Genomic DNA, 25,551 nt, shown 5'->3' on the forward strand with positions numbered 1-25,551 from the left:
CTGAATTTTCGGCATCCTCAAATTATCAAAGAGAAAACAGACCAAAAATGTGAGCAAAAAAGCTACATATAATAATAGGCTGTACACTGGCTGTATGTCACTCACTGAATCACTAAATCGTGGTGTCCAAGCCTGCTTTGTATCAGTGTAGATTAATGTAATTTTAAGATGAGAAAAAAACATGACAAAATATATTAAATAACTTACAGAGCTCTTTTGCAGGTTTTGATGACTGCTGATAATCTAATGAGACACTCGTCTGATTTCTTGAATTTCTGAAGCTCAAACTCCTCCAGCTCCTCCTCTGATGTCAACAACACAAAGACCAAAGCAGACCACTGGGCAGGTGAAAGATCAGCAGATGAGAGACTTCCTTTGCTAAGGTGGGTCTGAATGTCTTTCACCAGAGTTTGGTCGTTCAGTTCATTCAGACAGTAGAACAGATTGATGGATCTCTCTGGAGACAGATTAGACTCTAATTTCTGCTTGATGTACTGAACTATTTCCTCTTTGCTCTGGTCATTGTCTTCTGAATGTTTCAACAGACCCTGTAAGAGTCTCTGATTGGACTGGAGTGACAAACCAAGGAGGAATCGAAGAAAAAGATCCAGGTGTCCATTATCACTTTCTAGTGCCTTGTCCACTGCAGTCTTGAGCAAATCAATCATGTTTTTTTTGGATTGTCCGAGAAGGAAGTGACGGAAATGATACAGATAAACACTGCCGCTTTTGTTTTTCTGTTCTGTAGAGTCTTGATCGAACACAAATTTATTGTTGATGTCTAGAAACAGATGTGCATAAAGGGCTGCAATAAACTCTTGAATACTCAAGTGAACGAAGCAGTACATGGTACCAAGAGTGATCCCTGTTTCCTCCTTAAAGATCTGGGTACACATGCCTGAGTACACTGATGCCTTATAGACATCAATACCACAGGCTTCCAGATCTGTGTCATAGAAGATCACATTGTTTCTTTCCAGCTGATCAAATGCCAGTTTCCCCAGTGAAAAGATGGCATCTTTATCCCAGGAAACATCTGGTGTATGTTCTCCATCATACTTTCGTCTACTCTGCTGGATCTGAAATCTGAGGAAGTGTATGTACATTTGTGTCAGAGTCTTAGGAGTGTCTTCAGTATTTGACTCCTGCAGTGTTTTGGAGACATCATCAGCCTGATTGTTTTTCACAACATTATTTCTTTTCTCCTCTAAAATGTTCTGGAGAACAGTGGCTGAAATCCAGCAGAAGACTGGGATGTGGCACATGATAAAGAGACTCTTTGATTGTTTAACATGATCAATGATTTCTTTGGCCTGATTCTCATCCGTGAATCTTTTTCTGAAGTACTCCTCCTTTTGTGCATCATTGAATCCTCGTATCTCTGTCAGCCGGTCGATACAGTCAGGAGGAATCTTACTGGCAGCTGCTGGTCTGCTGGTGATCCAGATGAGAGCAGAAGGAAGCAGATTTCCCTTGATGAGGTTCGTCAGGAGAACATCCAGAGAGACAGGTGATGAAACATCAGACCACGTCTCATTATCCTTAAAGTTTACAGGAAGTCGACATTCATCCAATCCATCAAGAATGAACAAGACTTTTAATTGATTTCTTCTTGTAAGGTTCAGTCCTTTTGTCTCTGAGAAAAACTGAGTTATAAGGTCCATCAAACTTAGTTTGTCTTTCTCCTTTAAGTTCATCTCTCTGAATGGAAGAGGAAATATGAAGCTGATATCTTGATTTTCTTTTCCTTCGGCCCAATCCAGAACAAACTTCTGCACAGAGACTGATTTTCCAATGCCAGCAACTCCTTTTGTCAGTACAGTTCTGATCTGCTTCTCTTGTTCAGGTGCTTCAAACAAATGTTTGCACTCAACCTGTATCTCCTGTGATTCATGACGTCTGGAAGCAACTTCAATCTGTCTCACCTCATGTTCAGTATTGACCTGTTCACTACAACCCTGAGTGATATAGAGATCTGTGTAGATGTTCTTCAGAAGTGTAGAGTCTCCTTGCTTTGCAATTCCTTCAAACACACATTGATACTTCTTCTTTAGGCTACACTTTAGCTGATGAATGACCAGCTCGTCTAAACAGAAATAAAAGAATGTTTAGTCTTTGGGTTTGTTGTGTACAGAACAGAATGTGGAAGACTAAAAGAAGTCTGTTGTTGGAAGAGACAGGTTATGATCATAATATGAGAGGCATATGAACAGCAAATGATCTTCCTGTGAGTCATAGCAGTGATTGTTGAAGAGAAAACAGACTGACACAGCACTGGAAGCAGCGATCAGAGTCTCTTACCTTCTAGAGTATCAGCAGCTTCATCTTGCTTCATCTCTCTCAGGAAGTACAGCGTGAGATCAAGAGCTGCTTCTTTCTTACTGCATCTGTTCTCATTAAAGTCCTTCACAAAGTATTGTAAGTTCTCTTTTTGTAATATTTTCTTAAACTTTTCCAGTTCTTTCTTTAGAAATTTCATTATTTTGCTCTCAAGATCCTACAAACAAAGAACAAAATTATACCAAATCCACATTCATTTGGTCCAAATTATATAATCAGTAAGTAAAGTAAATACATAAATAAATAAATCTCTCTCTCAGTTATGCGTGGGTCAATGTGTAAACAACCCGCACCAGACCGACGTTTTCAACTAACCTGCCCGCAACTCGGACCACAAAAAACGAAAACTAAAATATTGTACCCGACCCGCTTCCTGCCCCGCATTTTTTTAAGTAGTTAATGCGTCGACCCTTTATATTAATTTAATTACTTAAATAGGCTATAGCCTACAGGATAATAAGTTATGACCGCACGCATAAAGCTTGCCACAAAGAACTGGTTAAAGTAATGATTATGAATGTGTCTAAATTAGCAAGGAGACATTTAATTGTTTAGTAATAAACTGGTGTTTTCTGTGTCGCTGCAAAGATGAAGTGGACGATGCGGACTCGGCATGAACACCAGAGAGAAATGCACATTTCATATGGATTACATAATCAGAGAGTAGCCTATTTATTTTGGTTTGAATATTTTTGTTTAAAAGTAGACATTTCAAGCTTTCTGTAATATATTGGCTATATTTCTATTAAAACCCACCGACACTACCTGACCCAAAATATCAACCAAAGTTTCTACATCTTTTTTCTTAGCTATTTCAGAATCTGGAAAAATGACTGGAGCTAACTTACTGCAGTCAGTCGAGCGATATGAATGTGTGTGATGTACGGCATGATAAATGCTCGTCACTTCTGCTGCTGAAACTTTGTCAGCCTGTGGCTCATTTGGTTTATTGAAAAACGATTGCACTGATTTGCATGTTTCTTGATGATGTGCTTTTTTTTCTGTGGTACTCACATGCACCATGTCGCTTCACGTCGTATTCTCCACCATGTCCCACAGAAAAAAAAAAAGCTTCGCCATCGACAGGTCTTAACCAAGAGTAGTCCATTCGCTATTAAAAGTGCATCTTTTTCGTGGCCACACTGGCCATGGCTGCTTAACCTGCCCGAACACAGCGCGCGCGCTCTCCAATTTGAGTTTGTTGACAATGTTTAGAAGGTGTTCGTGCACCAGTCAACAGTTTGGTTGATGCACGACTCAGCCTATCGAGTCGACTAAAGATTTTATTGCTCTTCTCTGAACTATTGGACATAAGTTAACAGTAGCCTAAGTATTTATTAGGCAGGGTCGAATGAAAAAGCGGCACAGGTGCTTAATTTGCGTGAGGTGGGACAAAGGGTAAAATTGCTGTACAGTACTACGTAAAGCAGGACAGATGGTCACTCTATAATCGCACCAGTTATTCAGCCAATAAAGTGTAGGCATATGTATTTCTAAATTGTGTCTAGTACTATATAAATTAAAAAGGTTTAGTTGGCATCTTTATTTCAAATGACCCGACCGACCGCGACCTGAGTATCATTAAAAATATTTTTGGATGACTCGTAACCGCGGGTGACCATGGGTGACCCAGGCACCGGCTCATTTCGGATCAACCCGCGCATCACTGATATATATATATAAAAAGAAACAAGAAACATTGTCCAATAAACAATTTATTTGTTATAAATATAATCTTTAATTAAATATTTTATCACCTGGAAGATTCCTTGGAGTTTGTCTGTGAAATTCTTGTGGTTCCTGTTAATCTGGAAGTCTGAGTCTAATGTCTCATAATGCAGACTGTTAAAATGGAGAATAAAATTAAATGTGGTTAAGGCAATATATTTGACAAATCTCTTGCTACTTTATCAAACACAAAGAGCAAACTTCAGCTGTTAATGCTGCAGTTATAAGTTAATTATTTTAAAGAGAAGGTTCTACTCAAGTACAAATTTAAGTTGTTCTGTCCTAGAAGGAAAAAACTATTGACACTAATAACAGAAAGATGGAAGGACATATTCCTGTCTCTATGGTGAATTTATTCCTTCTTGCTGCTGCTTGTGTAACTGTATTACTGGAAAGAAGCTCCAGACTGAGTTCAATAAAAAGCAAAGCAGATATTGTTCTTTGATTTATGGTTTTATTTAATTTCTATCACAAATATCCCAGTGGAGAAATTAGCTAGTGCCATAATACAAAAAACATGAAATACCTTTCAGTAGCTGATGGTGTTTCTTCACTGAATAACGGTGGTTCATGTTTTGACCGGTCACTCTTCACAGACACAGAGCCGGACACATGTGAGTCTGATCTTACACTAATGACACAAAGAAGAGAGGGATTCTTCAGTCTCATTTGAAAAGGTATAATGTTGTAAATGGACATTTCTGTAGATAGATGAACACATTCATGTTTGATTCTTATATTCATTATTGACTTTATGCTCTCTAGTGTCTGTCTGTGTAACTGTATTACTGGAAAGAAGCTCTAGACACAGTTCAGTGAAGAAAGAAGCAGAAACTCTGTGATTTATTGTATTATTTACTTATTTTCTATCACAGATACCCTAGTGAAGACATTAGCTAATGCTATGTTGTAATAAAACACATGAAATACCTTTCAGTAGCTGATGGTGTTTCTTCACTGAATCTCGGTGGCACACCTTCTTTTGACCGGTCACTCTTCACAGACACAGAGCTGGACACATGTGAGTCTGATCTTACACTAATGACACAAAGAAGAGAGTGGGAACGTTTTTAAAGTTTTGATACAATCAATTTCATAAATTCAAAAAATTATCTACAATGTATACTGCAATGTAAAAAAAAAAAAAAAAAAAAGAGCGAAAAGTCCCCTTCCATCACAGTAGAGTCCAAGCTCTCTTCTGTCACATCAGTATCATCCTCATCTAACACAAGCTTCATTTCTACCATTGTGCCACATTCAGCTTCATTCTCCTCAGTCGTCTCACTTCTCTCACCTTCTTCATTTATATCTTCTCTAGCAATAGAGACACAAACCCCAGCTTCAACACTCACCCATCCTTCATTATTTACAGCTTCAGCATCATTCACTTTCTCAACACAGACATTTCTGATGCAGCCCTTCCATTATATCAACCAACTAATCAAAATCAGATTCATCTTCATCATCCTTCAAGACCATGTAAACCTGTCATCTAAAACAAATGACAAGCGTGATCTTTTTGATTTGGGACACTACTTTATCATGTCTTGAAAGCTCTACAAGTAAGAGTTGATCTTTAGTGAAAGCTGGAACACATCTCTTCTGACTTCATATCTACAGATTACACACCAGGGCTGTACAGTGTGACATGTGTTGAACGTGCTATGAAAAATAATCAGTCTATGTGATTAATAAATATACCACAGTAACAATGCACGCATGGGTTTGAGCCGGTTTACAAACCTGTTATCCAGCAAAGTGAACATTTAATGAGGTTTTTGATACAAATTCATTTCATCACTCGAGTGTAACCATTTTGGGCCAAATTTTAGATCCTTACAAACAGACACAACAAACTTGGTGTTCTATATAATATTTGTCAAATAAAGTAAAAGGTCTGATCTGAAAACCTTAGTGACAGTTCAGATTCTGTTGGTTCAGATTTGGAAATTCACTGGATATTGCCTCTCAAAACATCATAAAGACACATTACACATTGATGCTATTTTTTATTAATTTGAAATGAAAGAATGAAAGAGAGATTAAAGTGAAGAAATTTAATTCAAACACTATCTTTCTGGAGCCAAAGAATAAACAATGTTCTGACTGCTATACATAATATTTATTGCTGTAGTATTAGTAGATGTTTTATTAATGCGATGATGCCCATCACAGACAGACTTGTTATATGAGGGAAAGTTAACCCACATTCAGCGTTGTGTTATGTTCAATAATTACAGACCTGGACCCAGAATCAAATCACTCAGATTCCTTCTGTTTGTTTGGGGATTATCTAAACTTAATATTATATTCATAGGCCTAACCATAATATAATCGAGCCATTCAATGTTATGGGGCAAAGATCGCTCCTGTATAGTCATTAAAAATCTATTACTCATTTTAGTTCACACTTTACAGCAAAAGATACTTCAGTTTGCAATCATTATTTACATTTTCTATCCACTTAATGTGCAACCTGAAACAAAAATGTAAAACATCTTAATTCTGGGGTTGCACAGGATTTTTCATACATGATAAATAAAACATATTTAACTGGGCTAAATATTCCTGTATATTAGACATTTAACAAGTTTTAACCCGAGACAATCTAAACACATTTATAGGATGTTCTACTTTGTTTTGCAAATCATTTGACATGACAATTAGTGTTGTCACGGTACCAAAATTTCAGTATTTGGTTACGATACCAGTAAAAATCCTCGGTTCTCTGTACCAATTTCGGTACCAAAGCAAAACACAAAAATATGCTTAAAAAAAAAAACAAAAAAAGAAACTTTTTATCACTAAAAATAAAACCAATGCCATTCTTTATACTTATTTACAATTGTGTAAAAATGTTTTTCTACAAGTTATATAATTATGAAAAACAGTAAACAAGTTTCACACAAATTTAATTGTCTTTTAATTTATGAAATTTAAACACTTTATTTTTGGTAAATAAAGTGGATTTGCTGTTAAAATTAAAACAGAAAGGAATATTGTGATTTATTTCTTAAAAAAATAAAGTTTTATAATTTTTTTTTTACAGTAGTAGCAGTATCGCATACATTTTACTAAATAATAGTAAAATTTCTAGCGCAATTCTTTTATGTAAAAAATTAACTTTTAATGAATGCATATTTGTCATTTTAACTGAACTTAAGATTTTGGTCATTGAGGGTTTCTGTAAAAAAAAAAAAAAATAGTAATAGATCATATGAATTATTATTAAAAGATAATACTACTACTAATTCTACTATCATACTAATGTATATACAATGCACTATGAATTGATGAGCTGCTGGGTTCATGAATATTAATCACGTTGTCTGCGTTCAGTCAAACTGATTTGCTGAAATCAAAACAGGGACGGTACTAGATCAGTGCCAGCCAATGAAATTGCCATTTGCACATTAGCTCCGCCCACTACCGGAGAAACCGGTATGTCTTCTGCTTGTTCGAAAATGAATAATTCTAAATGAACTCCATTATTTTGACAGGAGAAGACAACAAAGAATAGTTTACATGTAGCGTGTCGATTCAGCGTGGTAAGACTCTCGCTCTTTCTCTCTCTTTGCATGTGTGAGAAACAGCGCTATCAGCAAAGTGACGGAGAGTCGAGCGCCTTCACAAAGAGTTTACAGAGCATCAAATACAGGTGCGCTGTGCGTGATCCACAGATCGCTTGATGGAGAGAGAACTCTGAAGCTCAGATGCTGAAATTAATACAAACGTCATGCGCTTCAGTCTATGTAGTAAACAAACCCGCACGTCTCTGCCATTCATTAATTCACACAGAGACGCGCAGAACACGGATTGATATTTCAAACAACTTTTGCGGCTTAACATTTACAGATACTGGTCCATATGGAGATTTGATTTGATTAATTTATGCTAACTTTGACTAATTCTGTGACTGTCCATATTTTCATAGTTTCATTATTTTCATGACTGGATTTTGAGATTCTGTCCTAGTTTTCTGCTTCGCGGAAACCTTTTTTAGTACCGACTTGGTACCAAAGTACCGGGTCTTTTGACAACACTAATGACAATAGTGAGAGAAAACGCTGCTTTTTGAAAAGAGTTGTTGTTTTTTTCTGTGAAAACAGACTCAGTCTTACCTCTGTTTGTGTGAGAGACTCATCTTTCCTCTCTTCTCTGAGAGACTGCAGATGAACAGCTCAACACTGAGATCTTTGTGTCTCTGAAGACGATCAGATGCTCATCATGACCTGGACATGACAATCAGATCAAGATCATGAGAGTTCAGAGGAACAAATGATGAAGAAAATAACTAGTGCTGAATCTCTGAGTTATCAAGCAATCAATATACAAATAAAATATGCTACAAATATACTGCCATTAATAATCTCTTCAGATCACTCACAACACACGTCTTTATTTACATGAACCTTATTTAAGTTTAAAAGAAGATTAATTTTGCTCGTGTTTATCGTCTCTCTATCCGGAAGGACAGGTTTGATTTGACCACAAAATAATTTCAGTCTCGGATATTGAAATGGAAAAAGAGGAGATGGAACTACACTTTTAGAATTATTCTTAATGCTACATTTTTACAGACTTGTTAAAATGTTTTAACATGTTTCGACTGAATGAGACGGTATCTCTCATTGTTGTATTTCATACAGTGAAATAATACACACTCAGCTCTTTGTTGTTGTCTACAGTGCATTCACTGCCAAGTAAAGTGCTTGACAACTTATTAAATCCAGTATGAACAATTCTAAGATGTGTTATGATATGATATTACCTGCAGAACTGATTGTGTATATGTTCTAACGTATACTTTATCTTCTGCTTTACTTGATGAAATATTGAGATCTACTTGCTTTATTCTTAGAGTTGGTTTGGCCAGAATATCCATCTTCTCATTTCCCTCCACACCAACATGAGCAAGAACCCAAATGAAGTGTGTAAACATGCCCTTAACTTTTATTCTGTACATCCTGCAGAATATTTCATTGATAATATCCATCCTAACTGATGACCTGCCAGATCTTATACTCTCAAGTGCTGAAAAACTGATCAGATGCAATGAAAGTTATTTACTTCATTCTCTTCTATCCACTGTAGGGCCAGCAATATCACCAATAGCTCTGTTGCTTATACTGACAAATTAGGGCTGGGCGATATATCTAACGATATGCTCATGCACATCTAGTCAGTAAATCTGGTTCAGTGATTAGCGCTAAATCGTCATCACCTGCTTTCAAATGGAGCGGCTTTTAATAGACAGAGCCGTAGAACACTTACAAGTAAAGCAATATCACCTTCATTATCCCAGATGAATCGCCTTCGATAACGGACGTGATATTGCGTAGCTCGTACTCTTTTCTTAATATATAAATCACACATTGTAATATATACATCTGTACCTGCATTTTCTGTGTCAGGATCTTTGGATCCATCTGTAAATAAATCCACTGATTCTGGGAAATGTTTTGGGATCGTATCAGGAGTTGATTAGAAATGTCTTTCAGTTTCCGCTGTATACTGAGGTTAACAGTAGGCAAGGGGAATAACCAGGGAGGAATAGAGGAAACTGAGACTGTATTACTGTACTGTAATTGATGTAATAATAATAATTCCTTACATTTATATAGCATTTTCTAGGCACTCAAAGCGCTTTACATAGTCAAGGGTTATCTCCTCATCCACCACCAGTGTGCAGCATCCACCTGGATGATGCGACGGCAGCCATATTGTGCCAGAACGCCCACCACACACCACACTTACTGGTGGAGAGGAGACAAATGTAATCCTACATTTTTTGCTTTAGCATCACATATCCATCCAAAACTAGTCAAATTTGATTCATTATTTTCACAGCACTCTTTTAACATAAGATATATTTTCAACCTCTAGTCCACAAAGCCCCATCATCTGCATAAGCCCCTTTCACACTGCACGTCGGACCCGCAATATTCCCGTAACATTGCCTGGTCGCCTTCTGTGTGAAAGCAACCACGTCCCGGAATTGATTACCGAATCGAACCCGGGTCGGGGACATAGTAACATTGCGGTAATCGATCCGGAACGAGCGCTGTGTGAACAAAAGCCAGATTTATCGTTATCGCGTTTTTAATTTAAAAATTGAAGAAGACAATCTACTGATATAACTTTTCTTTAATAGAAATTTCTTTTAATAAAATTTCTTTAATAGAAATAACATTAAAGTATATATTAAAGTATATTTTGGTTTACTACTCAGCAGTACACTTTAACCATATTTCAAAGAACTGAGATAGAGAAATGTACTTACATCCTACTTAAGTGGGTCAAAAAAAGTTAATCTAATTGCATTTAAAACATTTTATTTAAATTCAGTGAACATGCATTTAAGTGTCCAAAAACATAACATTCGGTTCACACTTAAGGAAAATTATTTTTAAAAGTATGCTAAAGTCTATTTTATTTCATAAGTAAAGAATTACCATTTGATTTTAAAGATGCATTATGAATCACAGCTCTATTCTTCATTGATTTTTATAAAAACCCTTACGGAGAAAGTGAAAGGGAGAATACTTCTGAAACTAAGGCCGGTTGCTGTTGTGATCTAATTTAAATTTAATTTAGCGTTATCGCGCGACTCTTTTACCGGCTGTTTTGAAGGAAGATCAACATTCGCGACGAAAACATATGTGCAAACTGTAATGAAGCAGAGATCAGTTAGTTCCTCACTTTCCGCGCTGACTCAGAGATCGTTTGCTTGCTTCAGTTAAAGTATAACGTGCCAAGCCTTGTCGACTCGTACATTACACGTCACGCACTGATGTCACGTGTCGTTACGGGATCTTCAAGGGTTGTGTGTGAAAGCACGCACATATACCGGGTCATCACTGGCAGTGTGAAAGTGCCAAATCTAGCGACCAGGGAACAATTACAGGAACACTTTACCCCTGTATTTGCCGGAATGGCAGTGTGAAAGGGGCTATACAAAGATGTTCCTACATTTTGTTCAACCTGAGAGAAAGTGTCATTAATCATTATGTTGAATAATAACGAACTACATACACTTCCTTGTGAAGTCTGGAATATTCTTCACCTACTCACTTGTATTTTCCTGTTAAACAAAAACCTATTAATTCTGCCTTCAATTCCTAATTATTTTAATTTGATTAATAATCCTGCTTTGGATTGATCCAGAGTGTGGACTAGGGATCTAAATCACTATACACATACGTCGTGTATTTTGACGTCACGCATGTCTTAGCACAGTGATTCTCAAACTTTTTACAGTGATGTAATATTTAACATTGTTCTGAGTAGCCCTTCTCTTCCACTTAGACCACAGTCACACCTTTACTATTAAAAGGACAGCATTTGCACCTTAAACTGATTTACAGGCATGCATATATATATATATACAGTATTGTTCAAAATAGTAGCAGTACAATGTGACTAACCAGAATAATCAAGGTTTTTAGTATATTTTTTATTGCTACATTGCAAACAAGTTACCAGTAGGTTCAGTAGATTCTCAGAAAACAAATGAGACCCAGCATTCATGATATGCACGCTCTTAAGGCTGTGCAATTGGGCAATTAGTTGAATTAGTTGAAAGGGGTGTGTTCAAAAAAATAGCAGTGTGGCATTCAATCACTGAGGTCATCAATTTTGTGAAGAAACAGGTGTGAATCAGGTGGCCCCTATTTAAGGATGAAGCCAACACTTGTTGAACATGCATTTGAAAGCTGAGGAAAATGGGTCGTTCAAGACATTGTTCAGAAGAACAGCGTACTTTGATTAAAAAGTTGATTAGAGAGGGGAAAACCTATAAAGAGGTGCAAAAAATGATAGGCTGTTCAGCTAAAATGATCTCCAATGCCTTAAAATGGAGAGCAAAACCAGAGAGACGTGGAAGAAAACGGAAGACAACCATCAAAATGGATAGAAGAATAACCAGAATGGCAAAGGCTCAGCCAATGATCACCTCCAGGATGATCAAAGACAGTCTGGAGTTACCTGTAAGTACTGTGACAGTTAGAAGACGTCTGTGTGAAGCTAATCTATTTTCAAGAATCCCCCGCAAAGTCCCTCTGTTAAAAAAAAGGCATGTGCAGAAGAGGTTACAATTTGCCAAAGAACACATCAACTGGCCTAAAGAGAAATGGAGGAACATTTTGTGGACTGATGAGAGTAAAATTGTTCTTTTTGGGTCCAAGGGCCACAGGCAGTTTGTGAGACGACCCCCAAACTCTGAATTCAAGCCACAGTACACAGTGAAGACAGTGAAGCATGGAGGTGCAAGCATCATGATATGGGCATGTTTCTCCTACTATGGTGTTGGGCCTATTTATCGCATACCAGGGATCATGGATCAGTTTGCATATGTTAAAATACTTGAAGAGGTCATGTTGCCCTATGCTGAAGAGGACATGCCCTTGAAATGGTTGTTTCAACAAGACAATGACCCAAAACACACTAGTAAACGGGCAAAGTCTTGGTTCCAAACCAACAAAATTAATGTTATGGAGTGGCCAGCCCAATCTCCAGACCTTAATCCAATTGAGAACTTGTGGGGTGATATCAAAAATGCTGTTTCTGAAGCAAAACCAAGAAATGTGAATGAATTGTGGAATGTTGTTAAAGAATCATGGAGTGGAATAACAGCTGAGAGGTGCCACAAGTTGGTTGACTCCATGCCACACAGATGTCAAGCAGTTTTAAAAAACTGTGGTCATACAACTAAATATTAGTTTAGTGATTCACAGGATTGCTAAATCCCAGAAAAAAAAAAATGTTTGTACAAAATAGTTTTGAATTTGTACAGTCAAAGGTAGACACTGCTATATTTTGGACACACCCCTTTCAACTAATTGCCCAATTGCACAGCCTTAAGAGCGTGCATATCATGAATGCTGGGTCTTGTTTGTTTTCTGACAATCTACTGAACCTACTGGTAACTTGTTTGCCACGTAGCAATAAAAAAATATACTAAAAACCTTGATTATTCTGGTTAGTCACATTGTACTGCTATTATTTTGAACAATACTGTATATATATATATATATATATATATATATATATATATATATATATATATATGCCTTCGATGATAGCCTACTTGCAAACTTAAAAATAAAACAGACAATAGGTGACGGCAAATCACTGTCTTCATGAGCCGGGCATCATTCATTCATTCAGTAGCAAGCTAATGCTGTAGTTATTAATCACTGACTCTCAGAATCGTTCAAAGACGCAGATTCATTCACTAAACATCACTTGCTTGGAGATGCACACCAGATAATACAGATTTCGTTGGAACTAGTGTTATTTCATTGCAAAATATAACAAACATGACAATATTCTGTTTAAAATGTAAGGTAAATTTTACGTGCATTGTTCACTTAATATAATATTTTTTGTTGAAACTGTTGTAAAAATTCATGTCACATTCACCATCGTTTGGATATTCAGGGAAATTTGCATTCTTGTTCGTATTTTAAACATGAAAACAATAATTCGCACAGGGTTTCTGTATCAAAGAGAGTTTAAATCGATCTCAATGTACAGTCCATGTCAATATTTGCTCTTCATGCTATTAAGTGAAGATCTACTTTAAGAAACATTGAACAGCATCATGATTTGCTAAAGCAGCACATTCAGTGTTATCCTATCACATGCACACTGCTTGTGTGGAAGAAGTTAGTTAAGAAGATATTTAGAAGACTGCTGGTAATCAAACAGTTGCTGGTTCCCAATGACTTCCATAGTAGATAAAAAATACTAAGGAATGGCAACCACCAACTAAATCATAAATGATAAAAAAAAAAAAAAAAAAAACATTTTTGGGTAAACTATGCCTTTAATGTCTTATACTCGCGTTAGTATTAGTTTTTATTCCTTGTTTTAAAGTATTTCATTAGTTTAGCTTCCATGATTTTGAATGTCTCATTAGATGTAAAATTATATAAGCCTAATTATAAATAATTAAAGAGAACACTATAATTAATAGATGCTGCTCTGTGGAGGTTACCATGGATCAGCTCTATTTCTGCTGTTCTACAGCTACTGTCAAACAGTGCTTTTATGCGTTTTTCAGTTTATACTAATGCAATATATTGGACCAAATGTTTGTTGTAAGTCTCAACCGGTAGATGGAAAACAAAGTATCGTGATTTCTGATCGAGCGTTTGGACACGGAAGCGGTGACGTCACACTCAATGTCTTAAAAATACTTTCGATTTAACATCAAAGAAACAACAGCATAACACAGAAGAGGAAATACGAAAAACACTTTCAGAAACAGATTCGTGTTCAATAAACCCTCTTTGAAAACATACTCGCGGTCTTGTCCGCTATAAAACAGAAATTATAAGTATTTAAAACGCTAATATGTCTGTGCTTTGGGCCTGTCGCTTGTCAGAAATTCATTCTCATATCTCTCGGATGGATTGGATTAAATATAAAAAAACAATGTCCGTGAGTGTTAAAACTAGTAGAGTCTGTGCTAAAGTTATAGCCTACCTGTACAAATGTTTTCTAGAGCATAAAAAGATCAGATCCAACGAGCAAAGTTTTCTCTTTCTATCTGCGTAGTTCTTCTTCTTCTTCTTCTCTGGTGTTTCTTGGCGGTTGGCAACCTCACTTACTGGAGCATTACCGCCACCAACGGGAATAAAGTATGGATCAGGATATTTGCTTGTATGTAGTATCCAAACAAAACAAATAAACTAGAAATAAATAATAAAAAAACATTAAAATAGTATATTATTTTAAATTAAATGTAATATTATTTTATATATATAATTATATAACTATATAATTTACTTCACAAATTCAATAATATAATCATGATTAACTTGCTAGCTGTTTTCCCTAATAAACCTGATAAACACATTGTGATTGACGAATATTCGCGGGTTGTTATGATTATGCCATTCTGTCTCTATGGGGGAGCTCAAATGTCTGATTCCACATAAATCTTGCGGTTTTATATTAATTGGGAGATAAAAGTTAATATAGGGTGATATCAGGTAAAATGGGCCATCAGGTAAAATGGGCCATTTAAGGTTTGGGGGTCCTAGCCCCTCTGGAATTTAGAACCAATGACTACAAAATATTTCAAACTATTGTCATAACTGTGCTTGACAAGTAACAGGTGATTTAATTGGTTTATGGTTGCTATGGTGGGTGAGGTAATAATTCTTATCAAGACTGCACCAGAGAAGTGCATGGTAAGTAGCCTGGCATACCAAATTTAACTAAACTATTATAAGGATGATAAATCTATAAAAAACAAACATGCACATACAAAAAAATATGCATAATATCTGCCTTGATGGCATCAATCAGAAATAATGTTGTTAGTTTGGTATAGGAACATATTTTTTGAAAAAGTGATGTTTTTCTTGGCGGCCCAATTTACCTTAACCCACTGAGGTAAAATGGGCCACATGGTTTCAGCTAAAATGGGCCATCATCTGTGTCACTCACAAATACATATACACATGTGTGTGTGTATAAATTTATATATATATATATATTTACATTTAGCTGACACTTTTATCCAAAGCGACTTACGATTACTATATATATATATATATATATAGACACATTGGTGGATTTGAACACAGGGCTCTCACACCAAAGGTGTACAAACATAAAATGTGATCCATGTTCTGCCTGGTTTCATGAGAGCTGTGGTGAAGAGAATGGTATCTGTGATGACGATGGTTTAATTTGCAAAGACTGTGTTTGAAAAAACTTTCATCACACACACACACACACACAAATCAGTTATCAGTTATCAATTTTGAATGTGAATTTTTGTAATTTGCACATTTTGTTCTAAATGTATTGTTCACACACACACACACACAAAGACACACACATACACACCCACACACACAACTGACATCAGTTCACTGATCTATGTTGTTCCAAAATTGACTTTTTTAATTGCACATTTGAATACGTGGGTTTGCACCCAAAATGTATTTTTTTTAATGGCACATATGGATATGTTTTTTTAATGCAGTTTAAATGTTATGTGGCTGTATAAGCAGTTGTTTTGAAATTAAAATTGACGATAAATTACTATTTCCCTTTGCAGTTTGACCGGCCCATTTTACCTGAACAGCTGGCCCATTTTACCTTAAACTGCTCATGTAAAAAAAGTTGGCACAACTGATGTTTCAAGAACTGTAGGGCCTAAATAATTATATTTTATTACATAATTTCAACACAAAATTATCAAAAACAGTCATTATTTATCATAAATACACATGGAATAGGCATATATGGTATTGTATTATTGTCCCAAACGATTTACCAAAAAGTGGCCCAATTTAGCTGATATCACCCTACGCATTCTATAATGATAAAGCTGTGAATAAGAATCTGAAAAGAAAGAAGCTTCAAATTAGTATTTTAAAGTATGTGAATAAATCACACCACCGCTATAGATTTATGTTTCACTTTCCATAATCTTCACTTTATGACCGTCTTACATTTGTCCTTAATTTGATTCAAATGAACTTTCCATGTTAGTTTTTTTTATCAAACCAATCCCCAAGAAAACTAACAGCTTTGTTGTCTACTTACAAAGAGGTGACATTACAAATAAATACTAAACAAAAGCTTTAACAAAAAATAAAAATATTAAATATATTAACAGCAGTAAGATTTTTGGAAGATGAAATAGTTTGAATACATGTTTGAACCTCTTTTTTTTTAATAACAAAGGATTTTGATGAGTGAATTTACTGCAGTGAATATGCATTTTTGCAAGAAGTAATAATAGGTTAATAATAAAATATGAATTATTTTTGTCTTTTTGAATATTAAAGAATCCAAACAGTACATCCTTAAAAAGCAGAGAGAAACCAAATAAAGAAACCAAAATAGTTGTGTGTGAGGACAATCCCAAACGATAGGTATATCAGTTTCATTAGGGTCACCACAAAAGCAACAGCTTGTGCTGTATCTGTGTCTGATTTAAACCTTTCCAAAAACACTTTAGTAAAATCTGTGTAATAATTTGAATGAAATTTCTTTAACCTTGTTATTATATTTCGAAAACAGAGTCCATACTTTTTTCCAATCAATATGATCAGCCACATTCCTCCAATAAGACACCACAAAACAAAGATTTTCTCTTTTATAAAATGTCTTGATCATTCCAGATGAAGTACTGGACAGGGGAGAAATTGTGCTTAATTAATGACCATGCAAGTAATGCCTGTTTATGAAATTTAGATAAATTGTAAGGGATTCTAGCAATATTATAATTACAGATCAATAGGAAAGGGAGACCCAGTCATTTGGAAAAATAGTAATTGGGGATAAAATTCCAGATTGAGTTTGGATTACACAAAAACTGTCCAAACCTATTAATTTTGAAAGTGTTATTCAAAGAAGAGAATTCAAGGAAATTCAACCCACCATAATCATACGTGTTCATTAATACAGACTTCTTTACATAATGGATTTAGTTTTCCAAACAAAATTAAACCTGATTTTATCAACTGCTTTACAGATGTTATTGTCCACATATAGAGAGAGTGCAGAGTATGTAAGCCTTAGCAAGCAGTATTTTGCCTCTCAAGCTCAAGTCTCTCTGAACCATGCATTCAAACTTCTTTGAGCTTCAATTATAACCAGGTCCAAAAATAACGGATTAGTTCATCTATCAAGTCATCTGTTGTTTTGAGTTGTTCATTCATCACGTGACTGAGCCGGAAAGACGGAAACACACATTTATAAACTGTAGGAAGTAAAAAGCTACAATTTGAGACCAGAAACGTAGTAACTGTAAGAGTTAATAATTATCATACTGATGATAATGATGATAATAATGACTATGTACCAATTTGTAAGGAAGCTTTTAAATAAATTTCTCTATTCAATGCCTTCACGTCACATGACCAAAGAATGAACGGCAGGTTAAAGCCTTTTATACAGTCTTTTATTATTATTATTAATATTATTATTAAACAATACAAACATTAAAACATTAAGGCAGTACGCTTAAAATCATAAAGAAGAAGAATATACACACAGATTTGTTGCCAGGGTAACTCCAGTCTATGGTCAAAGCTTATTGGTCCGTCACGAGATGAAGGAATTTCTAGCATTTAACTGCTAAGTACTTTATATGTGCTTGGCTTTATTATATTATATTGAAGCTTGAATTTGTTGTAATACTTTATAGTATATAATAGGGGTTGAACGACTTCAGATTTTTTAAAGTCGATTTTTATCTGATGAAAGTCGAGTCGAAGTCGACTAGTTGCTGGTGACGTCATTAATGAACAAATACATCTCGAGCTTTAAAAAACCCTTGTGCACAGCTATGACACAGCGATGTGTACATGGCTATTGCTCCTATAACAGCTCATTTATCCGTTCTTTTGTCTTTGGGTCGTTATATTTCTCACAGATTTCTGCTCATTTTAAATCAGATAAAGTAGCACAGTAACGATTATATTTATATGAATACATTAGTGAGAGCGACTGTGTGTGTGAATTAATTCTACCTGGCAGTGTCTCTCTACTAGTGAAGCTGTGGGATTTAGTTAAGAAATAAATTATAGAACTTCTCAGTTTCTAAACTATTTTATTGAGAAATCACAGAACAGTGTTGACAGTACATTTCTGCGCTGAATGATTCTGTGCACGAGCGATCTGCAAGCGACGTACGACTCGACTAGTCGATTAGTCGGTGCAACCTCTACGTAGTATATAACTTTTTTTTCTATTGATGTTTCGATTAATTTTCGGATGCATGTCGAGTGAAGTCTCGAAGACGTTTATTATTCATAAAAATAAATAGTTTGCCTTACTTTCCTCTGTTATATACATAGTTTGTGTGTTAATATTACCATATTGCCATTGTTAAAGTTTTGTTTTATATATGTGTGTATATTGATTTCATCTCTCTTTCCCGAGGTTGAGCTCCACCCCCAAACACCTGCATCTTGTTGAGCAATAACGTTTTGCACTGAATATAAGGTGGAGGTTGTGTTTGTGTGGAGGCTCTCCCTGTTCCAGCACATGTCCGCCTCCGTCACGTTCATGCTCTTCTGACTCACACTTGTTGAGGAGCTGCTGCCGTCCTGCCATCGACGATGGAGAGCATCCAGTGAGCTTTGTGCGTGTCTTGTTGTCCAGCTAGCTGCTGACAAGCGGTGCTCTTTCTTTGTGTTTCTTTTGAGGTTTTCTTTATTATTTTTTGTTGATCTATGTTTTGTTTTTCTATTGGATATATTTTGCTTTAGTTTAGTTGATTTGACTTCTGTCAGCCACTCGTTGTAATGTGGCTCGTAAGCTGTTTGGCCATTAATTTATGATTGAATTGATATCTTGGCGTGCGCTTACTTTTTTATGTTGCTTTACCCCTCCCTGATCAAGTCTTTTAAAAGTGGGGTTCGTAACAATATAGTTTAGTTATTCTAATCCCATTTGTTATCATTGAGATAATCGTGTGTGGCTGTAGAAACAGGATTCAGACAGGTGACACATACCTGAGCTGCAGCAGTGCAACAAGTGTTACAGGAATCACCAGCGATTTTCTGATTGACCAGCTTATTTAAGAGCCAAACTGGTCAAATTAAAGTCCTCTTCAAATCCACTTCAACAAGGCAGTTGTCTTTGGAAGAATGAATATTTTGTGTTGTTTTGTATAATATATGTATTGCAATATATTATTGCATAATAGTTTACCTATGTACTTAGTTTCAGGTTACACACACACACACATTAATAAGAAATATTAAAGTTACATTTTCCTTTAGTATTCTGTAATGAAGCAGATCCCAGTAATCTCAGATAGAAGTTGTGGAATGGCTCCATTCTAACAGACATCTACTCCGGGAGCCGGTGAAAGAGCTTCTTTTACTTATAATGGAGGAAGGGGACGAGGAAAAGGCCCTCAACAATCTCCTGGAACAACCAGACGCTTCCAAAGCACCCTTCATATTTCAGCTTGTGTTCAGGAGAGTTATTTCTGTAGGATTTTCATTACAAAATGGACCTAAGAGTAAATTCATGACAAAATGAGTTTAATAGTGAATTGTTCATTTTATAAACTTTATTTAATTAGTGTACATTTTGATTGTTACTTTCAAAATCATGCTGCTGTTTGTGTGTGTGTGTGTGTGTGTGTATGTTACTGAAATGTTTGATGCCTTTTTGTAAACATTTATTTTGAATCTTGTGATTAAAGTATATTTCATATAAAATGCCCAGAAGTTTCAAACATTGTTTTACTAAAATACACAAGATTATTTTTTTAAAAAAATGCTAAATATAACATTATAAAATGCGTACATAAATAAATTACGGCTTATTGTGTGTAATAAAAGCTAATTAAGGTGGTGCTACTCTTTTAAGAGCATAAGCTCCGCCCCTCACCCTGTGGCTGCGGTTCTGAAACTGCTGGAGCTGCTTGTCTGCATCTGGATAGTAACAAACCCGAAGAATCATGAGATGAATGAATCAATTCTCTTTCTGGCTCAGACTGCATAGGTCTCAGTCTTAGATCATGGACCATTGGTTAAACATCTGATGCATATAGAACACAAAAGTCGTCATCAGATTGGTTGAATTATACAGGATTTCTGGAAGACGTGCGTGCCAGGTTCTCTAACGTTTTGCCTGGAAACAAAAATGCTGTGGCGCCAAACCCCCTCACGAAAGAAGAAAGCCGTCGTGTTTGAAATTGTGATGATGAGTGCATATTTAAAAGTATCTCAAATGTTTAAAGTTTGTGGCATCGAATCTTTAAAATATGTCCAAGAGTTTTACACACCATTATTCTGTTATTGTAGCAACATTCCCATTCCCCGAAGTGTGACTCTGAACGAAACAAACTGTGATTGGTTGTTTGACATGTCGGCCTTAGCCAATGAAAGCTACCATAGATCTGGCTATGCGAGACTAGGATAACTCAAACCCAAAGATTTGTCTTAAATAATGACAGTACAGTTGTAATGAAGCAATAGAAAATTGAAAAATGAGAAGTATAAATGATTAAATAATAAAAGTGTTTGTTGAAATACTTAGATGTAATGTGATGGAATAAAAGACTGTACACTAAAAAAAACATGATAATCCAAATTTGTGTACATGCTTTACACTGAAGGTACAGTAATAAATGGTTAAGAACTGAAAAGAGTATGGGGTGTTTATCTCATAGACATAAAATTGCTGTATGTCAGATGTAATTTATGTAATGCCTTCACCGCATCTGTTAATAAAACTTTTAACACAGAATCAGTTGAAGTCTTTATTCAGCAAAGCAGTCTACTTTTATCCTTGAATTGAAAATATATAAATTACTGTATGTTTTGATTAAGCCGCTTGTTATTAAACAACAAAACATTTTAATTGTTATAAGTTTGTAGAAAATAAGCAAAACATTGTTAAAGTACTGCAAGATTGTGGATTTCAAACCTTGGCCAATACACATTTGAGTCAAAATGATTTACAAGTGCATCACAATAATTACCAACAAATGGCAAACAGAGATTTAAACACCATGAACAAACTCAATGAAATCAGTCTAAATGTTGGGAGAAGAAACATGCTTCCAAATCAATGGGACCAGATTGTTTATACTCATTGCAGAATAAGACATTCAAGAATGACCCACATGTTTTTAATACTAGTAGAATATCCACCAACATGATAGTTTTTTTACAAAACCCTTTGTCCATGAAACTTGTTTTATAAGGCTGTGTTTGGTTTGATTACCTTTGATTTATCTTGATTTCAAAAGTGTGGATTTCAGGAACAAAATGCAGTAAAACATAATAAATGCTTAAATAATAAAATTTCTATCAAATTGTAGGTTATACAAGATTTTTTTTATTTTATTTTGCATAAAAAAAAAACAAAAGTTAATTCTGAGGACGTTTACCCATGTCTTCATGTATGTGTGCAATAGTGGCTCATATATAAGTCTCCCCCATTAGAAGAGCTTCTGCAAACTAGGAAGAAAATAACAGGCAGAAGTGCAAGTATCAAACTCTGCTGATTTATAACAGATATATTAATTACAAACAAACAGCTTCTCCACATGAACTGTAGGATGTCATGCACTTCTATGTGACACCTTTTTTAAGGAGAAAAAATTTAAATAGTTACTTCAGTCTTTATTTCTCACCTTACGGTCTTAAAATACAGTGAGCAAGTTTGTGCCACCATATGCTACACAACTTCAAACGACATTCTTATCAAATGACATACTTTTAATAGCAAAACAGAGTAATATGAGAAAATATTTAACAGCTGCTGGCCCATTTTCTTGAAGTGTATTCTATCGATGGGCTGCCTCTGACAAATCAGTGGCTGTAATCTATGAGTAAACATTTAAAACAGCAAACACTTAATAACATTTTGTGCACAAACGAAGAAATATATTCTACGTTTGCTTATCTTCATTCGAAGCTGAAATGTAATAGGGCTTGGGCGTCGTGACGTCATTACTTGGCGTGGCCACCACGTTGACTGCCTCCTTTACTGCTACAAGGACTACTGCGCAGTGTTTAGACATACTCCCTCTCATCCGTGTGTCTTAATTTGATTAATTAAAAATCGATTTGAACCATTTTCAACCGTTGCTGTATTGTGGGGTGTAATAGCGCAACATATAATCGCCCATGGGGAAAATAAAATGAGAATGGATTAACTTTACACCACTTTCCTGCTTGGAGGCACGACGGAGACCATAACATCTGAATATTAATTTATATAGCTTAAGTCAACATTGAAAATAAGGGAAATTTCTCGGGTTACTCATCCAAAATACGGAAATTTCAACATTCATCTTTTTGTTGCTATCCCTCTGCTGACAGCAAAAAAATTGTGCTATAAAACTGCTGCATTAACTAACGTTAAGCGATTTGTGAAGCTAGGACTAACGTGACTTTAGTTACAGATTGGCGTGAAATCGTGCTCTCACAACAACCACGCTATCTTAAAAAGCCCAACATCACGCAGAAGTATAAATTGGCCTTAAGGTTGCTCTCAAGTAAGCAAACGATGCTTTGAAAACATGTTTCGCTGGAAGGACAAGGGGTAGCAACAGGACAACAGTACAGAGACTTGACAGGTCCTATTGAAGGTCTTACAGTAGGGCTTACGGGATATTTTACAGGAAAATACTAAAACGGGAAGACAGCGGGAAAAGAGCTCAAATACGTGAGAATCCCGGATAAAAACGGTCTTCATATCACATCACACACCTGCAGCGCTTGTGAGCAGAGAAAAACTTAATAAAGCTAGACATATATATATATATATATATATATATATATATATATATATATACACTGTTTTCCAAATGAATGTTGTTCAGTGCTTTGACGCAATGTATTTTGTTTAAAGCACTATATAAATAAAGGTGATTGATTGATATATATATATATATATGAATAAATAGGCCTATACGAGAAATACATTGTTACTTAATAAATCAAGAAAATGAACAAAAAACTGTGCAACTAGTATGTGCAGCACAAAAGGAAACCAGACGGCAGAAAGTGGCATCCTATTTTTCTTTAGGCTTATTTTAAGCATAAGGATTTGTTTTTATTGTGAATGTGCACAAAAGGCAAACCGTTTACAATTACGATGATCTTTTTGACTAAAATGAGAAGTTGCTTCCACAGTTTCACTGGAAAAATAAATCAAGTGATTGTGCTGGGGCAGCATGCACACACAGTTACTTTGACAATACAGTCTCTTCATTATCATAATAAAATACATAAACACTGCGCAGTTTAAATATGTAGTAAAATCTGTGCCATTAAGTGTTATCACTGTACCACCGTGATGTTATGTAAAACATTTTGTTTTACGTAGATATTTGAACTTGAGTGAAGTACATAATAAATACAAATACACCGCAAATACGGAAACATTTGATTTTGTGTCGAATGAGAGACCCAATGTTGGTTTCAGTTTCGTTTTGTTTTAAATGAATTTGTTTTGGCTTGTCGTCTGTATTGCTATAGCTTCTTATATTTTTAATTCTTGTTCTTTTCTAAATACTGTTAATTGAAAGGATTGGGGGGACTAAAATAGCCTAGCTATATAAACTGTAATCCGGTACTGATTCCAAATTACATGACAAAAATTATAGTTAGTAACATAATCCATTACATTACACATTTTAGATAATCTAATCAGACTACTTTAGATTACTTTTGACCTAACTTGATTTAAATAGGATAATATTCTACCATATTGACATAAAAATATAAAGAGTAATATATACATATATATATATAATTTCACAAAGCTTGTCAGAACATTGTGTTTGTGCTTCATATTGGGTTATTATTAAATCAAATTATGTGTTTGATTATTATTATATAACTAAATGATATTAAATTATATAAATTATATGTAGAAAAGAGACATGGCCATTGTATAAATTAATATTTTACTAATCTTCATATCTATAAGAGGGAAAAATAAATAAATAAATAAATAAATAAAATATTTGCATTAAATGTGGCTGTATTGGTGGAGTTACCTTCTATGGGTACACAGCAAAATCCCCAGTGTTAATTTAACACTCTTGAGTGTGGACGAATATAAACACTAAAGCAGTGTTAAAAGTAACACTGAAGCAGAGTTGAAGTTAATGAGATAATTAAGACCAACCGAGAAAATCACAATTTGTGTATCACCATTATAGTGGTCAATGTTTGCTTTAGTTGGGATCTTGACCCTTCAGTTATTAACTTTAGATTTTATGTGGCTGTGGTGACTGAATTATATCATACAGACAGACCACAGCAAAGGCAATCATGTGTGCTATTGATTGTGGTTTGAGCTATTTGTTATAGAGTGACCTGAATGCCTGAGTTTAGGTTTCTTTACTGAATACATAAATTAAGTGAAAAAGAAAAGTAAGCAGCCCAGCATTTCTGACATAGTATGACATGTGTTTAATAGTTAGTTCTACGTAAAAAATAAATCTTTTGTTTGGACACACAGACATCAGGAATCAGCGTGAGCATCACAACAACGGTGACCATCAAAAAAGCATGTTGTAGCCAATAAAAACTCATCCATGGCTCCCATCATGCATTGCGGCATGAACAAATTATGAGCTGAACTGTCTTTTTAACTTTTTATTCTAACTATATTTTATTTTTGCTGTTTTTATGTTCATTTTTTGTATCTAGTTTTGTGATGTTCAGAGTTGGTCTGTTTATCTGAATATGTTGTTTGTCACTGTTGTTGAGATTCATACACTGATTATTGTTATCTGTGTGTGCCTAAAATTAAAATTCTTCAACAACAACAAAAAAAAAATCTGAATCACTTGCAAGAGATACCTACAAAATGTATAGAAAATACAGATTTTTTCATTGTGGAATCAAAGCTGTGACAATCAATATGGAAGTTTTACTTTGAGAAAAGACTGTAAATGAGTTCAGTGACTCATGTCAAACAACGATTACATTAAAACATAATCATCAACACGCGATGATTTTTGCT

General features: G+C 35.1%; 1 protein-coding gene across 1 annotated transcript; it reads right to left on the bottom strand.

Annotated features, from left to right (window-relative positions):
- Window positions 1-203: 203 nt before the first annotated feature.
- Window positions 204-8,233, bottom strand: LOC113080350 (protein NLRC3-like; the record flags this gene model as incomplete). The annotated part of the gene is made up of 7 exons (XM_026252513.1): window positions 204-700; window positions 764-2,086; window positions 2,302-2,497; window positions 4,098-4,182; window positions 4,595-4,699; window positions 4,999-5,106; window positions 8,190-8,233. Coding segments are annotated over 7 exons (2,358 nt in total), but the record flags the coding sequence as incomplete, so codon positions are not given.
- Between the last annotated feature and the right edge of the window lie 17,318 nt (window positions 8,234-25,551).

Source organism: Carassius auratus, unplaced genomic scaffold (assembly GCF_003368295.1).
Source record: "Carassius auratus strain Wakin unplaced genomic scaffold, ASM336829v1 scaf_tig00031048, whole genome shotgun sequence".
NCBI lineage: Eukaryota > Metazoa > Chordata > Actinopteri > Cypriniformes > Cyprinidae > Carassius > Carassius auratus.